Source organism: Penaeus monodon, chromosome 1, assembly GCF_015228065.2.
Source record: "Penaeus monodon isolate SGIC_2016 chromosome 1, NSTDA_Pmon_1, whole genome shotgun sequence".
In the NCBI taxonomy this organism is placed as follows: Eukaryota; Metazoa; Arthropoda; class Malacostraca; order Decapoda; family Penaeidae; genus Penaeus; species Penaeus monodon.
The window spans coordinates 5,036,701-5,052,511 of record NC_051386.1 but is presented as its reverse complement, the minus strand read 5'-3'; the positions used below and the strand labels follow the sequence as shown (position 1 = coordinate 5,052,511).

The window sequence follows — 15,811 nt, the reverse complement described above, 5'->3', positions numbered from 1 at the left end:
ACGCCACAAAAAAAACCCCCCACACAAAAAAAAAACAAACACACACCACCAAACCACCAACACACCAACAAAGAAACCCAACAAAAAGGGGAAAAACCCCCCAAACACACCACACACACGCACGCACCACACACACACACAGCACAACACCACAACACAACCCCACACACACACACACACACACACGCATACAGAGATACGCACACACACACGCATAGAGAGATACGCACACACACGCACACACACACGCATACAGAGACACACACACACACTTACACACACACACACACACACACACACACACACACGCACACACACACACACACACACAGAAATAAAAATTAATTTAGAACCTCTTTACCTAGAGGGAACCTCAGCGTCAGACTGTCAGTGAGGAGACATCAGAATCATGAACATTAAATTGGGATTTTTATCTCTCTTATTTTTGTCAGGAATTTGGACAATCACAGCTAATCATGAAACGACTGCGAGGCAAGAAAAACAAAACAGGATTTCCATTTACAAGAGGAGCTCCATCTTGAGCATACATGCTCAATCCAAAATGACAGCGGCGGGAATTACATCACCCCTGCTTTAGTCACTGGGACTCTGAAGACGGGGAGACAAGGTGACTTACGATGTGACCGGGGTGATCGAGAAACCCAAGGAAGTGACGGAAAAAAACTCCAGGGTGAAAAAAGTGACGCGAACCAGGAAAATTTATTGGCTCCAAAGTGACGAGGCTCCGAAGTGACGAGGCCCAGGAGTGACGCGAACCAGGAAAATTTATGGCTCCGAAGTGACCGAGTCCCGAAGTGCCCGAGGCCCGAAGTGACCGCGAACCAGGAAAATTATTGGCCCCGAAGTAAACGAGGCTCCCAAGTGCCCGAGGACCGAAGGACCGGAACCCAGGAAATTTTGGGCCCGAAATAGGGCTCCCGAGTGCCCGAAAACCCCAAGAAGTGACAGCGGAACCGGGGAAAATTATGGGCTCCCCGAGGCTAGGACCGAGAAGACCCAAGGTGACCGAGGAACCCAAGGAAGTGACGGGAACCCAGGAAATTTATTGGGCCCCGAAGTGCCCGAGGCTCCCGAAGTGACCGGGAACCCCAAGGAAAATGAGGCCCGGAAGTGACCGAGGCCCAAGTGACGAGGCCCGAAGTGCCCGGGGAAACCCCAAAGGAAAATTAAGGGGCCCCCGAAGTGACCGAGGCTCCGGACGTGCCCGAGGAACCCAAGGAAGTGACCGCGGAACCCAGGAAATTTATTGGGCTCCCGAAAGTGACCGAGGCTCCCGAAAGTGACCGAGGAACCCAAAGGAAGTGACCGGGGAAACCCCAAAGGGAAGTGACCGAGGCTCCCGAATACCAGAAACCAAGGAAGTGACCGGGGAACCGGAATGACCGGGACCAAGGAAATTTTGGGCCCCGAAGTGACCGAGGCTCCCGAAGTGACCGAGGAACCCAAGGAAGTGACCGAGGAACCCAAGGAAGTGACCGAGGAACCCAAGGAAGTGACCGAGGAACCAAGGAAGTGACCGAGGAACCAAGGAAGTGACCGGGGAAACCCCAAGGAAGTGACCGAGGAACCCAAGGAAAAGTGACCGAGGAACCCAAGGACGTGACCGAGGCCCCCGAAGTGACCGAGGAACCCAAGGAAGTGACCGAGGAACCCAAGGAAGTGACCGAGGAACCCAAGGAAGTGACCGAGGAACCCAAGGAAGTGACCGAGGAACCCAAGGAAGTGACCGAGGAACCCAAGGAAGTGACCGAGGAACCCAAGGAAGTGACCGAGGAACCCAAGGAAGTGACCGAGGAACCCAAGGAAGTGACCGAGGCCCGAAGTGACCGGGGAAACCCAAGGAAGTGACCGAGGACCAGGAAGTGCCCGAGGAACCCAAGAATTGACCGGGGAACCCAAGGAAGGGGCCGGGGAAACCCCAAAGGGAAGGCCCGAGGAACCCAAGGAAGTGCCCGAGGACCCAAGGAGGGGACCGAGGCCCCCAAAGGGAAGGGACGGGAGGAACCAAGGAAGTACCGAGGAACCCAAGGGAAGTGACGAGGAACCAAAAGGCCGAGGAACCAAGGAAAGTGACCGGGGAAAAACCCAAGGGAATGACCGGGAACCCAAGGAATGCCCGAGGAACCCAAGGAAGGACCGAGGAAACCAGGAAGTGACCGGGCCCCCAAAGGAATCCCGGGGAACCCAAGGGAAGTGCCCCGAGGCCCAAGGGAAGTCCGGGCCCAAGGGTGACCGGGGAAACCAAGGGAAGTGACCGGGAAACCAAGGAAGTGACCGGGGAACCCAAAAAGGGACCAGGAACCCAAAATGCCCGAGGAACCCAAAAGGACCGGGGAACCCCAAGGAAGTGCCCGGGGAAAAACCCAAAAGGAAATGACCGAGGCCAAGGAAGGACCGAGCCAAGGAAGTGCCCGGCCCAAAGGGAAGGGACCAGGCCCAAAAGTGACCGGGGGCCCAAAGGGAAGTGCCCGAGGCCCAAGGAAGTGCCCAGGCCCAAGGAAGGCCGAGAACCCAAAGGCCGAGGAACCCAAAGGAAGGACCGAGGAACCCAAGGAAGTGAGGGGAAACCCAAGGGAAAGGACCGAGGCCCCAAGGGGCCGAGGAACCCCAAGGAAGTGACCGGGGCCCCGAAGTGCCGGGGAAAAAGGGAAGTGCCCGAGGAACCAAGGAAGTGCCCGAGGCCCCGAAGTCCCGAGCCCGAAGTGACCGAGGAACCCAAGGAATGACGGGAACCCAAGGAATGACGGGGGAAACCCAAGGAAGTGACGAGGCCCAAGGAAGTGACCGGGGGCCCAAAGGGAATTGACCGAGGCCCAAGGAAGTGACGGAAACCCCAAGGGAAGTGCCGAGGCCCAGGAAAAGTGCCCGAGGCCGGGAAGTGACCGAGGCCCCAAAGGGAATGACCGAGGCCCCAAGGAAGTCCAAGCCAAAAAGTGACCGGGGAAAACCCAAAGGAATGCCCCGAGGAACCCAAGGAAGGACCGAGGAACCAAGGAAGTGACCGGGGAAACCCCAAGGAAGTGACCGAGGAACCCAAGGAAGTGACCGAGGCCCGAAGTGACCGGGGAAAACCCCAAGGAAGTGACCGAGGCCCCAAAGGAAGGCCCCAAAGGAACCCAAGGAAGGCCCGGGGAAAGGAAGTGCCGAGGAACCCAAAGGGAAGTGCCCGAGGCCCAAAGAAGGACCGAGGCCCCAAGGAAAGTGACGGGGAAACCCCCAAGGAAGTGACCGAGGAAAACCAAGGAAGTACCGAGGCCCCAAGGGAATGACCGAGGCCCCGGGGAAGTGCCCGAGAACCCAAGGGAAGTGCCCCGAGGCCAAGGGAAAATGACCGGGGGCCCAAAGGAGTGACCGAGGAACCCCAAGGGAAGTGACCGAGGCCCAAAGGAAGTGACGGGGAAAACCCAAGGGAAATGACCGAAAAAACCCCAAAGGAAGTGCCCCGAGGCCCCAAGGAAGTGCCCGAGGCCCCCAAAAGGAATGACCGGGGAAAACCCAAGGAAGTGCCGGGGAACCCCAAGGAAGTGACCGAGGCCCGGGAATGACCGAGGCCCCAGGAAGTGACCGGGGCCCAAAGGGAAAGTGACCGAGGCCCCAAAGGGAAGTGACCGAGGAAAAAAAGGAAAGTGACCGAGGCCCCAAGGAAGTGCCCGAGGCTCCCGGGGAAAGTGGACCGGGAAACCCAAGGAAGTGACCCCCAAGGAAGGACCGAGGCCCAAAAACCGAGGACCAAGGAAGGGCCCGGGCCCAGGAAGTGACCGGGCCAAAAGGGAACCCAAAGGGAAAGTGCCGAGGAACCCAAGGAAGGACCGAGGAACCCGGGGAATGACAAGGCTCCCGAAGGACCGGGCTCCCGAAGTGACCGGGGCCCCAAAAGGAATGCCCGAGGCCCAAGGAAGTGACGAGGCCCAAGGGAAAGGGACCGGGGAAACCCAAAAGTGACCGAGGAACCCAAGGGAAGTGACCGAGGAAACCAGGAAGGCCCGGGAAAACCCAAGGAAGTGCCCGGGGAAACCCAGATGACCGGGGAAACCCCAAGGAATGACCGGGGAAACCCCAAGGGAATTTACCGAGGAACCCAAGGAAGGGACCGAGGAACCCAAGGAAGTGACCGGGGAAACCCCAAGGAATTTACGAGGAACCCAAGGAAGTACCGAAAACCCCAAAGGAAGGCCGGGAAACCGAGATCCCGAGGAACCAGATGACGGGAAACCCCGAGAGACCGAGGAACCCGAGATGACCGGGAAAACCAAGGAAGTGCCCGGGGGAACCCCGAGAGCCCGGGAACCCGAGGTGACAGAAGAAGCCACAATTTGAGGATGAGGTGGCCATCTCAAGTCATAACAGCCGCGTTCTCGCAAACCAGGAAGTAGGCTAAAATATAAGAAACAGAATTAAGGAATTTTAGCATATACTAAAATTTCACAATTCTCAAATCATGGTGTGTGGGGTGTTTTAGGCAGTATCAAACTATCTACTTTTTCTCGCTGCCCAGGAATGTGGGGGCAAAAATATGAAAAACAGAATTCTCCTCCCCTCTCTCTCCTCTCTCTTTTCCTCTCTCTCTCTCCTCTCTCTCTTCTCTCTTTTCCTCTCTCTTCCTCTCTCTCTCCTCTCTTCCTCTCTCTCTCTCATGGATCCTTTCTGAATTAGTTATGATATTATCAACACAGAAATGGTACGTTAAGAGTCCTTTACTGGGATTTCAGATTCAAGAAATCGCAAGTGAAAAAACGCCGTCTCCTGAGAGGCAGGTCGGCTAATAGACTTGTCAAGTGCATGCATTGTTTGCAACATACACGTGTATACAAACATACACTCATGTGCAACTAAACAAACTCGGAAACGCACACAAGCAGACAAACACAAACACATACGAGGTTTTCATAAAAAAGATCGGTTATCATTTTGTATTTCGTTATTTTTTCTTGATAATTAAGCTTATAGGATTCCATTAAAATGTAGAAAAATGAATTGCAGTTACATGGCCTAATCATGAGAGGGGAATGTTCGTTATTAAGTGAATTTTAATCATATGAAATTCTAATCTAAGTTATGCTCTCTCTCTCTCTCTCTCTCTCTCTCTCTCTCTCTCTTTCTCTCTCTCTCTCTCTCTCTCTCCCTCTCTCTCCCTCACCCTCTCCCTCCCTCTTTCTGTATCTCTTTTACTTCCGGGTTTACTTCCCTCTCGCTAGGGGATTTTCGGCCTTGCGGTCAGGGCGAGGAGAGAGGTTCGGGGTTCATGGCCCGCGTTCCTCGGGGTTGTGAATGACTGTCTTGTGCTTGTGCTTGTCTGTTGCCTTTCTCCTTTCTTCGTTCGATTCTTCCCCTCTTTCGTTTTATTTTTTTTCTCTCTCTCCTCTTTCATTTTACTTTTCATGTCTCTCTTTTATCTGTCTCTCTCTCTCTTTCTCACCTTTTCTTTCACGCTTTCCCTCTTTTCTAACCCCCCCCCTTGTTTATATGTTTTCTTCCTCTCTTCCTCTCTTCGTTCTTCTCTGCATTTTTCTCTTCTCTTCTCCCTCTTTCCCCTTCCTTCCTTCTCTTGTTCTTCTCCCTTCTTTCTTCTGTTCTCCTCCAACTTCTCCTCTCTTCCTTTTCTCTTCTCCCTTCCTTCGTCTTTTATCATCCTTCCTCTTACTCCTCCTTTTGACTCCTTTCCTGTCTTTTCTCCTCCTCTCTCTCTCACTTCCTCTCTCCTTTTATCTCCCTTCCTTTTCCTTTTCCTTTTGAATCCTTTCCTGTCTTTTCTCCTTCTCTCTCTCTTCCTCTTCCTCCCCCTCTACCTCTTATCTCCCTTCTTCTCTCTCCTCTTTTTATCTCTCTTCCTCTCCTTCCTTTTATTTCTCTTCCTCTCCTTCTTTTTATCTCTCTTCCTCTCCTTCCTTTTCTCCACCCTTAATGTTGATAATAATGATAACAAATGGCAATAATGATAACGATGACAATAATGATTACAATAATACTCTTTGATATAAAAAAAGAAAAAAACAAACAAACTTTAATCTCATCCTTTGTACTGACCGCCTGATCCTTCGACCTGACCTGACCTGACCTTCGCTTCCGCTCACCTGTCCTTCCCAGCCCTTCGTTTATCACTTTGCATCTCTCCTCCTCTACTTCATATTCCGTCCTTCTTAATGATGTCTATTCGAATATGCGTAACAACTGATTCATTAGATATTTTTTTAAGGACTGAAAAAAAAACATTATTATGTGTGTGTGTGTGAATACGTAAGTGGCTTTGGTGGGAGTGTTGAGGAGGAGAAGGGGAGGGAAGAGGAGGAGGAGGAGGAGGGAGGAGAGGAGGAGGAGGAGGAGGAGGAAAAAGAGCAGGAGGAGGAGGAAAAAGAAAGAGGAGAAGGAGGAGGAAAGAGAGGAGGAGGAGGGAAAAGGAGGAGGAGGAAGAGGAGGAAGAGGGGAGGAGAGGAGAGAGGAGAAAGAGGAGGAAGAAGAAGAGGAGGGGGAGGAGGTGGGGAGGGAGGAAAAAGAGTAGAAAGAGGAGGGGGAGGAGGAGGGGGGAAAAAAAGGAGTGAATAAGAATGATTTTGTAAAAATAGAGTAAAAAAACAAAAACAAAATTAAATAACAAGACGTAAAAACTGCAGGATAATACTAGTATAATAATTATAATAAAACAAGAAAACCAAACAATAATGATAAAATAATAAGATAAAAATAATAATGATAATAATAATGATAAAAATAACATTAATAATAAAAATAAGATAAATTAATGATAATAAAAGATAATGATGAGAATACTAATGGAAAAATGTGAAAAGAGATGGGATAAAAAATGATGTATAAAATAAAATGAAATAAAATAATAATAAAAATAACAATAACAATAATAATAATAACGGTAATAATAATGAAATAAAATAATAATAAAATTAATAATAATGATGAGATGAGGGGGGGAAAATTAAAAAAAATATAATAAAAATAATAAAATAATAATGACAACAAAATGATAATGATAATGAAAATGTGATAATGTAAGAGATAGGTAGAAGGTAATAAAACGATAAAAATGAGGATAAAATAATAGGCAATAAAATACCAAAAATGACAAGATAAGATAAGAAAATAAGGATGGTGGAAATAATAATTAAAAAAATAATAACAATAAAAATATAATAATGGTAGAAAATACAGTAATAATAAGAAAATGATAGGTAGTAAAATAATGGTGTGAAAATAAAAAATAGAAAAAAACAATAAGAGGTATTACTTTTATCTTTGCTAATACTATAAAAACAAGATAATGATAATGATGATAGCTTTAAATAATGATAACGATAATGAAAGATAAAGATAATAAGCTAATGATAATGATTATTAAAATAAAAACAGCTGTAAAAATAGCTTTAATATAATAAAATAAAAAAATGATAGTAATCATAATAATAATAATAATAATGAAAATATGAAAACAATAATAAAAATAATAATAATAATAATAAAAATAAAATAATTTTATATTATTATTATTATTATTTTTTTAATTTTTTTTATTTTTTTATTTATGATACTTCATTGTTTTTAATTATATCATTAATGCTATTACATACAGCTGTTTTTATAAATAATCATACATTAGCTTATATCTTTATCATTACATTATCGTTATATTTTAAGCTTCATCTTTATCATTATCTTTGTTTTATCAGTTAGCAAGATAATAGTAATACTATCTATTTTTTTTTACTTTTGTTGTTTTATCAACCCATTAATTACTACTACTATCTTTATCATTATTATTATGATATTTTTACTACCATATTATTTTTTTATTGTTATTATTATATATTTATTATTACCCCCCTTACCTATTTTCTTTTACTTTATATTGTAAAATTTTGGTATTATTTTTGTCACTATTATTATTTCTTTATATCTTTATATTCCTTTTACTATCCCTATCTTCATTATATTATCACATTTTCTTTATCTTTTATCATTAGTTGTCATTATTATTTTATTATTATTTTTATTTTTTTTAAAAATTATTACCCCCTCACTCATTTTTTTTATTTTAAATTTTTATATATTTTTATTAATTATTATTTATATTGTATGTTATATTATTTTTTTATATTACTTTATTATTTTTATCATCATTTTTCATCACCATATCATATAAACTTTATTTCCTTAGTATTCTCATATTACATATTATTATCATTAATTTATCATTTTTTTATTTTAATTTTTTATTATTATTATTTCATTTTTATTTTTATCATTATATTTTTCATATTATTTTATATTATTATTACTTTATTTTTTTTATTTCATTATTATTTCATTAATTTTTATCATTATTATTATATTTATTATTATTGATGGGTTTTCATTGAAATTTATAATTTTATCACAGTTTATCACTGCAGTTTTTATGTCTTGTTTTTTAATTTTCGTTATTTTTTTTTTACACTATTATTATAAATATCTTTCTTATTCTACTCCTTTTTCCTCCTCCCCCTCCCCTCCTCTTTCTACTCTTTATCCCCCCTCCCCACCTCCTCCTCCCTCTTTTCTTCCTCCTCTTTCCCTCTCTCCTCTCCTCCCCCTTCCCCTCTTCCTCCTCCTCCTCTTCCTCCTCCTCTTCTCTTTCTCCCCCTTTCTCCTCTTCTTTTTCCTCCCTCTCCTGCTCTTTTTCCTCCTCCTCTCCTCCTCCTCCTCCTCCCCCTCCTCTCTCTCTTCCCTCCCCTTCTCCCCCAAACACTCCCACCAAAAGCCATTTTACGTATTCACACACACACACATAATAATTTTTTTTTTTCAGTCCTAAAAAAATATCTAATGAATCAGTTGTTACGCATATTCGAATAGACATCATTAAGAAGACGGAATAGAAGTAGAGGAGGAGAGATGCAAAGTGATAAACAAAGGGTGGGAAGGACGGTGAGCGGAAGCGAAGGTCAGGTCGGGTCAGGTCAAGGATCAGGCGGTCAGTACAAAGGATGAGATTAAAGTTTTTGTTTTTTTCTTTTTTTATATCAAAGAGTATTATGTAATCATTTTGTCACGTTATCATTATGCCATTGTTATCATTATTATCAACATTAAGGGTGGAGAGAGGGAAGGAGAGGAAGAGAGATAAAAAGAAGGAGAGGAAGAGAAATAAAAGGAAGGAGAGGAAGAGAGATAAAACGAGGAGAAGAGAAGAAGGGAGATAAGAGGTAGAGGGGGAGGAAGAAGGACAGGAGGAGGAGACAAAGGGAGGAATTAAGAGAAGGAGAAAGATGAGAAAAGTAGTGAGAGGAAGGGAGGAAAGAGGGGGAGGAAAAGGAAGAGAGAGAGGAGGAGAAAAGACAGGAAAGGAGTCAAAAGGAGGAGTAAGAGGAAGGATGATAAAAAACGAAGGAAGGGAGAAGAGAAAAGGAAGAGAGGAGAAGTTGGAGGAGAACAGAAGAAAGAAGGGAGAAGAACAAAGAGAAGGAAGGAAGGGGAAAGAGGGAGAAGAGAAGAGAAAAGTGGGATGAGATGAAAGAGAGGAGAGGGATAGAAGAGAAGGAAGAGAGGGGTAAGATAGAATAACAGAGGTGGAGGGAGAAATGAGAGAAGAGAGAAATGCAGAGAAGAACGAAGAGAGGAAGAGAGGAAGAAAAACATATAAACAAGGGGGGGGGGTAGAAAGAGGGAAAGCGTGAAAGAAAAGGTGAGAAAGAGAGAGAGAGACAGATAAAAGAGAGACATGAAAAGTAAAATGAAAGAGGAGAGAGAGAAAAAAATAAAACGAAAGAGGGAAGAATCGAACGAAGAAAGGAGAAAGGACAACAGACAAGCACAAGCACAAGACAGTCATTCACAAACCCCGAGGAAACGCGGGCCATGAACCCCGAACTCTCTCCTCGCCCTGACCGCAAGGCCGAAAATCCCCTAGCGAGAGGGAAGTAAACCGGAAGTAAAAGAGATACAGAAAGAGGGAGGGAGAGGGTGAGGGAGAGAGAGGGAGAGAGAGAGAGAGAGAGAGAGAGAGGAGAGAGAGAGAGAGAGAAGAGAGAGAGAGAGAGAGAGAGAGAGCATAACTTAGATTAGAATTTCATATGATTAAAATTCACTTAATAACGAACATTCCCCTCTCATGATTAGGCCATGTAACTGCAATTCATTTTTCTACATTTTAATGGAATCCTATAAGCTTAATTATCAAGAAAAAATAACGAAATACAAAATGATAACCGATCTTTTTTATGAAAACCTCGTATGTGTTTGTGTTTGTCTGCTTGTGTGCGTTTCCGAGTTTGTTTAGTTGCACATGAGTGTATGTTTGTATACACGTGTATGTTGCAAACAATGCATGCACTTGACAAGTCTATTAGCCGACCTGCCTCTCAGGAGACGGCGTTTTTTCACTTGCGATTTCTTGAATCTGAAATCCCAGTAAAGGACTCTTAACGTACCATTTCTGTGTTGATAATATCATAACTAATTCAGACAAGGTAATACCATGAGAGAGAGAGGAAGAGAGAGAGAGAGAGAGAGAGAGAGAGAGAGAGAGAGAGAGAGAGAGAGAGAGAGAGAGAGAGAGAGAAGAGAGAGAGAGAGAGAGAGAGAGAGAGAGAGAGAATTCTGTTTCTCATATTTTCAGCCCTCACATTCCCTGGTTAGCGAGAACGCGGCTGTTATGACTTGAGATCGGCCACCTCATCCTCAATTAGTGGCTTCTTCTGTCACCTCGGGTTCCTCGGTCATCTCGGGTTCCTCGGTCATCTCGGGTTCCTCGGTCATCTCGGGTTCCTCGGTCACTTCCTTGGGTTCCTCGGTCACTTCCTTGGGTTCCTCGGTCACTTCCTCGGGTTCCTCGGTCACTTCCTTGGGGGTTCCTGGTCATTTCCGGGCTCGGACCCCGGGCCTGGTCATTTCCCTTTGGGGTTTCCCTCGGTCATCTGGGTTCCTCGGTCACTTCCTTGGTTCCTCGGCATTCCTTGGGTTTCCCCGGGTCATTTCCCTTGGGTTCCTGGGTCATTTCCCTTGGGGTTTTCCCGGCATTTCCTTTGGGGCCTCGGTCATTTCCCGGGTTTCTTTGGGTTTCCTGGGTCATTTCCCTTTGGGCCTCGGTCACTTCCGGGGTCCTCGGTCCTCCTGGGTCCTCGGTCATTCCCTTGGGGTTCCTGGTAATTCCCTTGGGGTTTTCCGGGGGCATTTCCTTGGGTCCTCGGTCCTTCCTTTGGGGTTTCCCCGGTCATTTCCCTTGGGGCCCGGGTCATCTGGGGGCCTCGGTCACTTCCTTGGGTTCCCGGGCACCCCTTTGGGGCCTCGGTCACTTTTGGGTTTTCCTCGGTAATTTCCCGGGAGCCTCGGTATTCCCGGGGCCCGGTATTCCCGGGGGCCTCGGTCACTTCCTGGGTTCCTGGTCATTTCCCTTTGGGCCTCGGTCACTCCTTGGGTTCCTCGGTCACTTCCTTGGGTTCTGGGTCACTTCCTGGGTTTTCCCGTCATTTCCTGGGTTCCCGGTACTTCCCTGGCTTCCTGGGGGCCCGCCCTTTCCTTGGGTTCCCGGTCACTTCCTGGGGCCGGTCATTTTTGGGGTTGGTCACTTCCTGGTTTCCTCGGTCATTTCCCTTGGGTTCCTCGGTCACTTCCTGGGTTCCCGGTCATTTCCCTTTGGGGTTCCCGGTACTCCGGGGGTTCCTCGGTCCCCACCCTGGGTTCCCTCGGTCATTCCCTTTGGGTTCCTCGGTCATTCCTTGGGTTCTCGGTCATTCGGTTGGTTCCCGGTCACCCCCTTGGGGTTTCCCGGGTCATTCCTTTGGGTCCTCGGTCACTTTTGGGTTCCCGGTACTTTTTTCCCCTTTTCCGGGTTCCTGGGTCACTTCTTGGGTCCTCGGTCACTCCTTGGGGTTCCCCTGGGCATTTCCTTTGGGTTCCCCTCGGGTTCCCCCTTTTTCCTTTGGTTTCCCTCGGCATTCCCTTTGGGGTTTCCCTCGGTCACTTCCTTTGGGGTTTCCCTCATTTCCCTTTGGGTTCCCCGGTCACTCCTTGGGTTCCCGGTCATTCCGGGGTTCCTCGGCATTTCCCTTGGGGTTCCTGGGTCACTTCCTTGGGTTTCCCTGGTACTTCCTTGGGTTCCGGTCACTTGGGGGAGCTTGGGTTTATTCTTGGGGTTTTCCTGGGTCATCCTTGGGGTTTCCTCGGTCACTCCTTGGGTTCCTCGTCATTTCCCTTGGGTTCCCGGCACTTCCTTGGGTTCCCTCGGCCTTCCTTGGGTTCCCGGCACCCTTGGTTCCTGGGTCACTTCCTGGGTTCCCCTGGGGGGTCATTTCCCTTTGGGTTTCCCTCGGCATTTCCCTTGGGTTTCCCCGGGTCATTTTCCTTGGGTTTGGTTTTCCCCCCCTCGGCACCCCTTTGGGTTTCCCGGGCCCTTTCCCTTTGGGGTTTCCCCTCGGTCATTCCTTTGGGGTTCCCTCGGTCATTTCCTTTGGGGGTTCCTCGGTCATCCGGGCCCGGTCATTCCTTGGGGTTTCCTGGGCCCCACCCTTTCGGGAGCCTCGGTCATTTCCTTGGGTTTTCCTCGGTCATTTCCTTTGGGGTTCCTCGGACTTGGGGGCCCGGTATTTCCTTTGGGGTTTTATTTTGGGGGTTATTTCCCTTTGGGGTTTCTCGTCACTTCCCTTTGGGGTTCTCGGTCCCCCTTTTCCTTTTGGGTTCCTCGGTCACTTCCTTTGGGTTCCTCGGTCACCCTTTGGGGTTCCCTCGGCATTCCTTGGTTCCTCGGTCATTTCCCTTTGGGGTTCTCGGTCATTTCCCTTTGGGTTCCTGGTCACTTCCTGGGTTTCCCTCGGCATTTCCCTTTGGGTTTCCCCGGGGCATTCCTTTGGGGTTCCTCGGTCACTTCCTTGGGTTCCTCGGTCATTCCTTGGGTTCCTCGGTCATTTCTTGGGGTTCCTCGGTCACTTCCGGGGGTTTTCCTCCGTCATTTCCCTTGGGGTTCCTCGGTCATTTCCTTGGGGTTTCTCGGCCCTTTCCCTTGGTTCCCGGTCATTTCCCTTTGGTTTCCTGGGTCATTTGGGGTTCCTCGGTCCCCTTGGGTTCCTTACTTTTTTTTTCCTTGGCTTCCCGGTCACTTCCTTGGGTTTCTGGGTCATTTCCCTTTGGGGTTTCCTGGGTCTTTTCCTTGGGTTCTGGCATTTCCCTTTGGGGTTTCCCTCGGTCACTCCTTTGGGTTTCCCCGGGTCACTTGGGAGCTTCGGTACTTCCTTGGGTCCTGGTCACTTTTTTGGGTTCCTGGGGTCATTCCTTGGGTTCCCGGTCACTTCTTGGGTTCCCGGTCACTTCCGGGGTTCCTCGGTCATTCCCGGGGGAGCCTCGGTCACCCCTTGGGTTCCCGGCACTTCCTTGGGTTCCCGGAAAATTCCCTTTGGGTCCCGGTCATTCGGAGCCTCTGTCATTTCCTTGGGTTCCCGGTCATTTCCCTTTGGGTTCCTGGGCACTTCCTTGGGTTCCCGGTCATTTCCTTGGTTCCCTCGGTTACCCCTTGGGTTTCCCGGCATTTTTGGGGTTTCCCTCGCATTTCCGGGGTTCCCCGGGCCCCTTTCTTGGGTTCCTCGGTCATTCCTTTGGGGTTTCCTCGGTAACCCCTTTGGGGTTCCTCGGTCACCGGGAGCCTCGTCACTTCCGGGGGTTCCCTCGGCATTTCCTTGGGGTTCCCGGTCACTTCCTTGGGTCCTCGGCATTTTCCTTTGGGGTTCCTCGGTCATTTCCTTTGGGGTTTTCTCGGTCATTTCCCGGGGGTTCCTGGGTCACTTGGGGGGTTTCCCCGGGTACTTCCTTGGCCCTCGGTCACTTCCCTTGGGTTTTCCTCAGTCACTTCCTTGGGTTCCTGGTCATTTCCCTTTGGGTTTGGGTCACCCCTGGGCCCTCGGTCATTCCCTTTGGGTCCTCGGTCACTTCGGGACCCCCGGTCCTTCCTTGGGTTCCCGGTACTTCGGGAGCCTCGGTATTCGGGAGCCTCGGCATTCCTGGGTTTTCCTCGGTCATCCTGGGTTCTCGGTCACTTCCTGGGTTCCTCGGTCACCCTTTGGGTTTCCTTGGTCACTTTTTTGAGTCCTCGGTCATTTCCTTGAGTTCCCGGTCATTTCCTGAGCCTTTGGCCACTTCCTTGGTTCCTGGCACTTCCTTGAGTTCCTCGGTCATTTCCTTGGGTTTCCTCGGTCCTTCCTGAGTTCCTCGGTCACTTCCTGATTTCCTCGGTCATTTCCTTGATTTCCCTTTGGTCATTCCCTTTGAGTTCCTGGTCATTCCGAATTCCTCGGTCACTTCCTTGAATCCCGGCACTTCCTTGGTTTTCCTCGGCATTTCCCTGGTTTCCTCGGTCACTCCCTGGGTTTCCTCGGCATACCGGGGGCCCGGTCACTCCCTTTGGGTTCCCGGTCATTTCCTTTGGGTTTCCCTGGGGTCACTTCTGGGTTTCCCTCGGCACTCCGGGGGTCCCGGTCACTTCGGAGCCTCGGTCATTTTCCCTTGGTTCCTCGGTCATTCGGGAGCCCGGTCACTTCGGGACCTCGGTCATTTCGGGACCCCCCGGTCATTCCTTGGGTTCCCGGTCATTTCCTTGGGGTTCCTCGGTCACTCCTTGGGTTCCGGCATTTCCTTGGGTTTGGGCCTTCCTTGGGTTCCTGGGTATTTCCCTTTGGGGTCCTCGGCATTCGGGGTTTCCCCGGTCATTTTCGGGAGCCCCGGTCACTTCCTTGGGTTCCTGGTCATTTCCTTGGGTTTCCTGGTAAATTTCCCTTGGGTTCCTGGGTCATTCCTTGGTTCTCGGTCCTTCCTTGGTTCCTGGGTCATTTCCCTTTGGGGTTCCCTCGGTCATTTCCCTTTGGGTTCCGGGCCCACTTCGGGAGCCCCGGTCATTTTCCGGGGTTCCTCGGTCACTTCCTTGGTCCTCGGCATTTCCTTTGGGGTTTCCTCGGTCACTTCGGGGTTTCCCCCGGTCATTCCCTTTGGGGTTTCCCTCGTCATTTCCCTTGGGTCCTCGGTATTCCCTTTGGGGTTCCTGGGTCATTTCCCTTTGGGGCCCCCGGGTCACCCCCTTGGGTTCCTCGGTCATTTCCTTGGGTTCCCCTCGGTCACTTGGGGACCCTCCATTCCTTGGTTCCCGGGTCATTTCCTTGGGTTTCGTGATTTTCTTGGGTTCCCCCCGGTCACTTCCGGGTTTCCCGGTATTCCTTGGGTTCTCGGTCATTTCCCTTTGGGTTTCCCCGGTCCTTTTGGGGTTCCTCGGTCATTTCCCCTTGGGGTTTCCCCGGTCATTCCTTTGGGGTTTCCTCGGCATTCCCTTGGGCCCTCGGTCATCCTGGGTTCCCTCGGTACTTTTTGGGTTTCCCGGTCATTCCTTGGGTTCCTCGGTACCCTTTGGGTTTTCCTGGTCACTTGGGAGCCTCGGTATTTCGGGAGCCTGGGTCATTTCCTTGGGGTTTCCTCGGTCATTGGGGAGCCCGGTCATTTCGGGACCCAAAAAAATTTTCCTGGGTTCCGCGGTCATTTCCGGGGTTCCTGGGCACTTCGGGGCCTCGGTATTTCGGGCCCCAAAAAATTTTTTCCGGGTTCCGCGGTCATTCCTTTGGGTTCCCGGTCACTTCCCTTGGGTTTTCTCGGTCACTTCGGGGCCCAAAAAAATTTTCCTGGTTCCGCGGTCATTTCCTTTGGGGTTTCCCCGGTCATTTCGGGAGCCCGGTCACTTGGGGACCCCCAATAAATTTTCCGGGTTCCCGGTCATTCCTTGGGTCCTCGGTATTCGGGAGCCTGGGCACTTCGGGAGCCCAAAAATTTTTTCCCG

General features: G+C 48.7%; 4 protein-coding genes across 4 annotated transcripts; 2 read left to right on the top strand and 2 right to left on the bottom strand.

The window, feature by feature from the left end:
* The first annotated feature begins 1,399 nt into the window (after window positions 1–1,399).
* On the top strand, window positions 1,400–2,275 carry LOC119575742 (opioid growth factor receptor-like). The gene is made up of 2 exons (XM_037923346.1): window positions 1,400–1,450; window positions 1,922–2,275. The coding sequence occupies exons 1-2, from the start codon at window positions 1,400–1,402 to the stop codon at window positions 2,273–2,275; spliced, it is 405 nt and encodes a 134-aa protein (XP_037779274.1).
* Window positions 2,276–2,328: 53 nt separating this feature from the next.
* Window positions 2,329–3,290, top strand: LOC119575726 (basic salivary proline-rich protein 1-like). Its single transcript, XM_037923345.1, has 2 exons — window positions 2,329–2,577; window positions 2,976–3,290. The coding sequence occupies exons 1-2, from the start codon at window positions 2,329–2,331 to the stop codon at window positions 3,288–3,290; spliced, it is 564 nt and encodes a 187-aa protein (XP_037779273.1).
* Window positions 3,291–13,304: 10,014 nt separating this feature from the next.
* Window positions 13,305–13,757, bottom strand: LOC119575716 (collagen alpha-1(I) chain-like). Its single transcript, XM_037923343.1, has one exon. The coding sequence runs from the start codon at window positions 13,755–13,757 to the stop codon at window positions 13,305–13,307; it is 453 nt and encodes a 150-aa protein (XP_037779271.1).
* An 803-nt stretch (window positions 13,758–14,560) lies between these two features.
* LOC119575704 (CRIB domain-containing protein RIC6-like) lies at window positions 14,561–15,217 on the bottom strand. The gene is made up of 3 exons (XM_037923333.1): window positions 15,062–15,217; window positions 14,869–14,973; window positions 14,561–14,752 (listed from the first exon to the last, which is right to left on the bottom strand). Exons 1-3 carry the CDS (start codon window positions 15,215–15,217, stop codon window positions 14,561–14,563), a joined length of 453 nt encoding a protein of 150 aa, XP_037779261.1.
* Window positions 15,218–15,811: the final 594 nt, after the last annotated feature.

Coding starts and splice junctions, on each gene's coding strand:
- LOC119575742 (XM_037923346.1), top strand. CDS start 1,400: ATGACCGGGACCAAGGAAATTTTGGGCCCCGAAGTGACCGAGGCTCCC. Junction 1,451..1,921: donor AAGTGACCGAGGCTCCCGAA/GTGACCGAGGAA, acceptor GGGGAACCCAAG/GAAGGGGCCGGGGAAACCCC.
- LOC119575716 (XM_037923343.1), bottom strand. CDS start 13,757: ATGACCGAGAAAACCCCAAAGGAAATGACCGAGGAACCCCAAAGGAAA.
- LOC119575726 (XM_037923345.1), top strand. CDS start 2,329: ATGCCCGAGGAACCCAAAAGGACCGGGGAACCCCAAGGAAGTGCCCGG. Junction 2,578..2,975: donor GGACCGAGGAACCCAAGGAA/GTGAGGGGAAAC, acceptor GAAAACCCAAAG/GAATGCCCCGAGGAACCCAA.
- LOC119575704 (XM_037923333.1), bottom strand. CDS start 15,217: ATGACCGAGAACCCAAGGAATACCGGGAAACCCGGAAGTGACCGGGGG. Junction 14,974..15,061: donor TGACCGAGGAACCCAAGGGG/GTGACCCGGGGG, acceptor GAAACCCCAAAG/GGAATGACCGGGGGAAACCC. Junction 14,753..14,868: donor AAATGACCGGGGCTCCCGAA/GTGGGCCCGGAA, acceptor GAAATTTACCAG/GAAACCCAAGGAAATGACCA.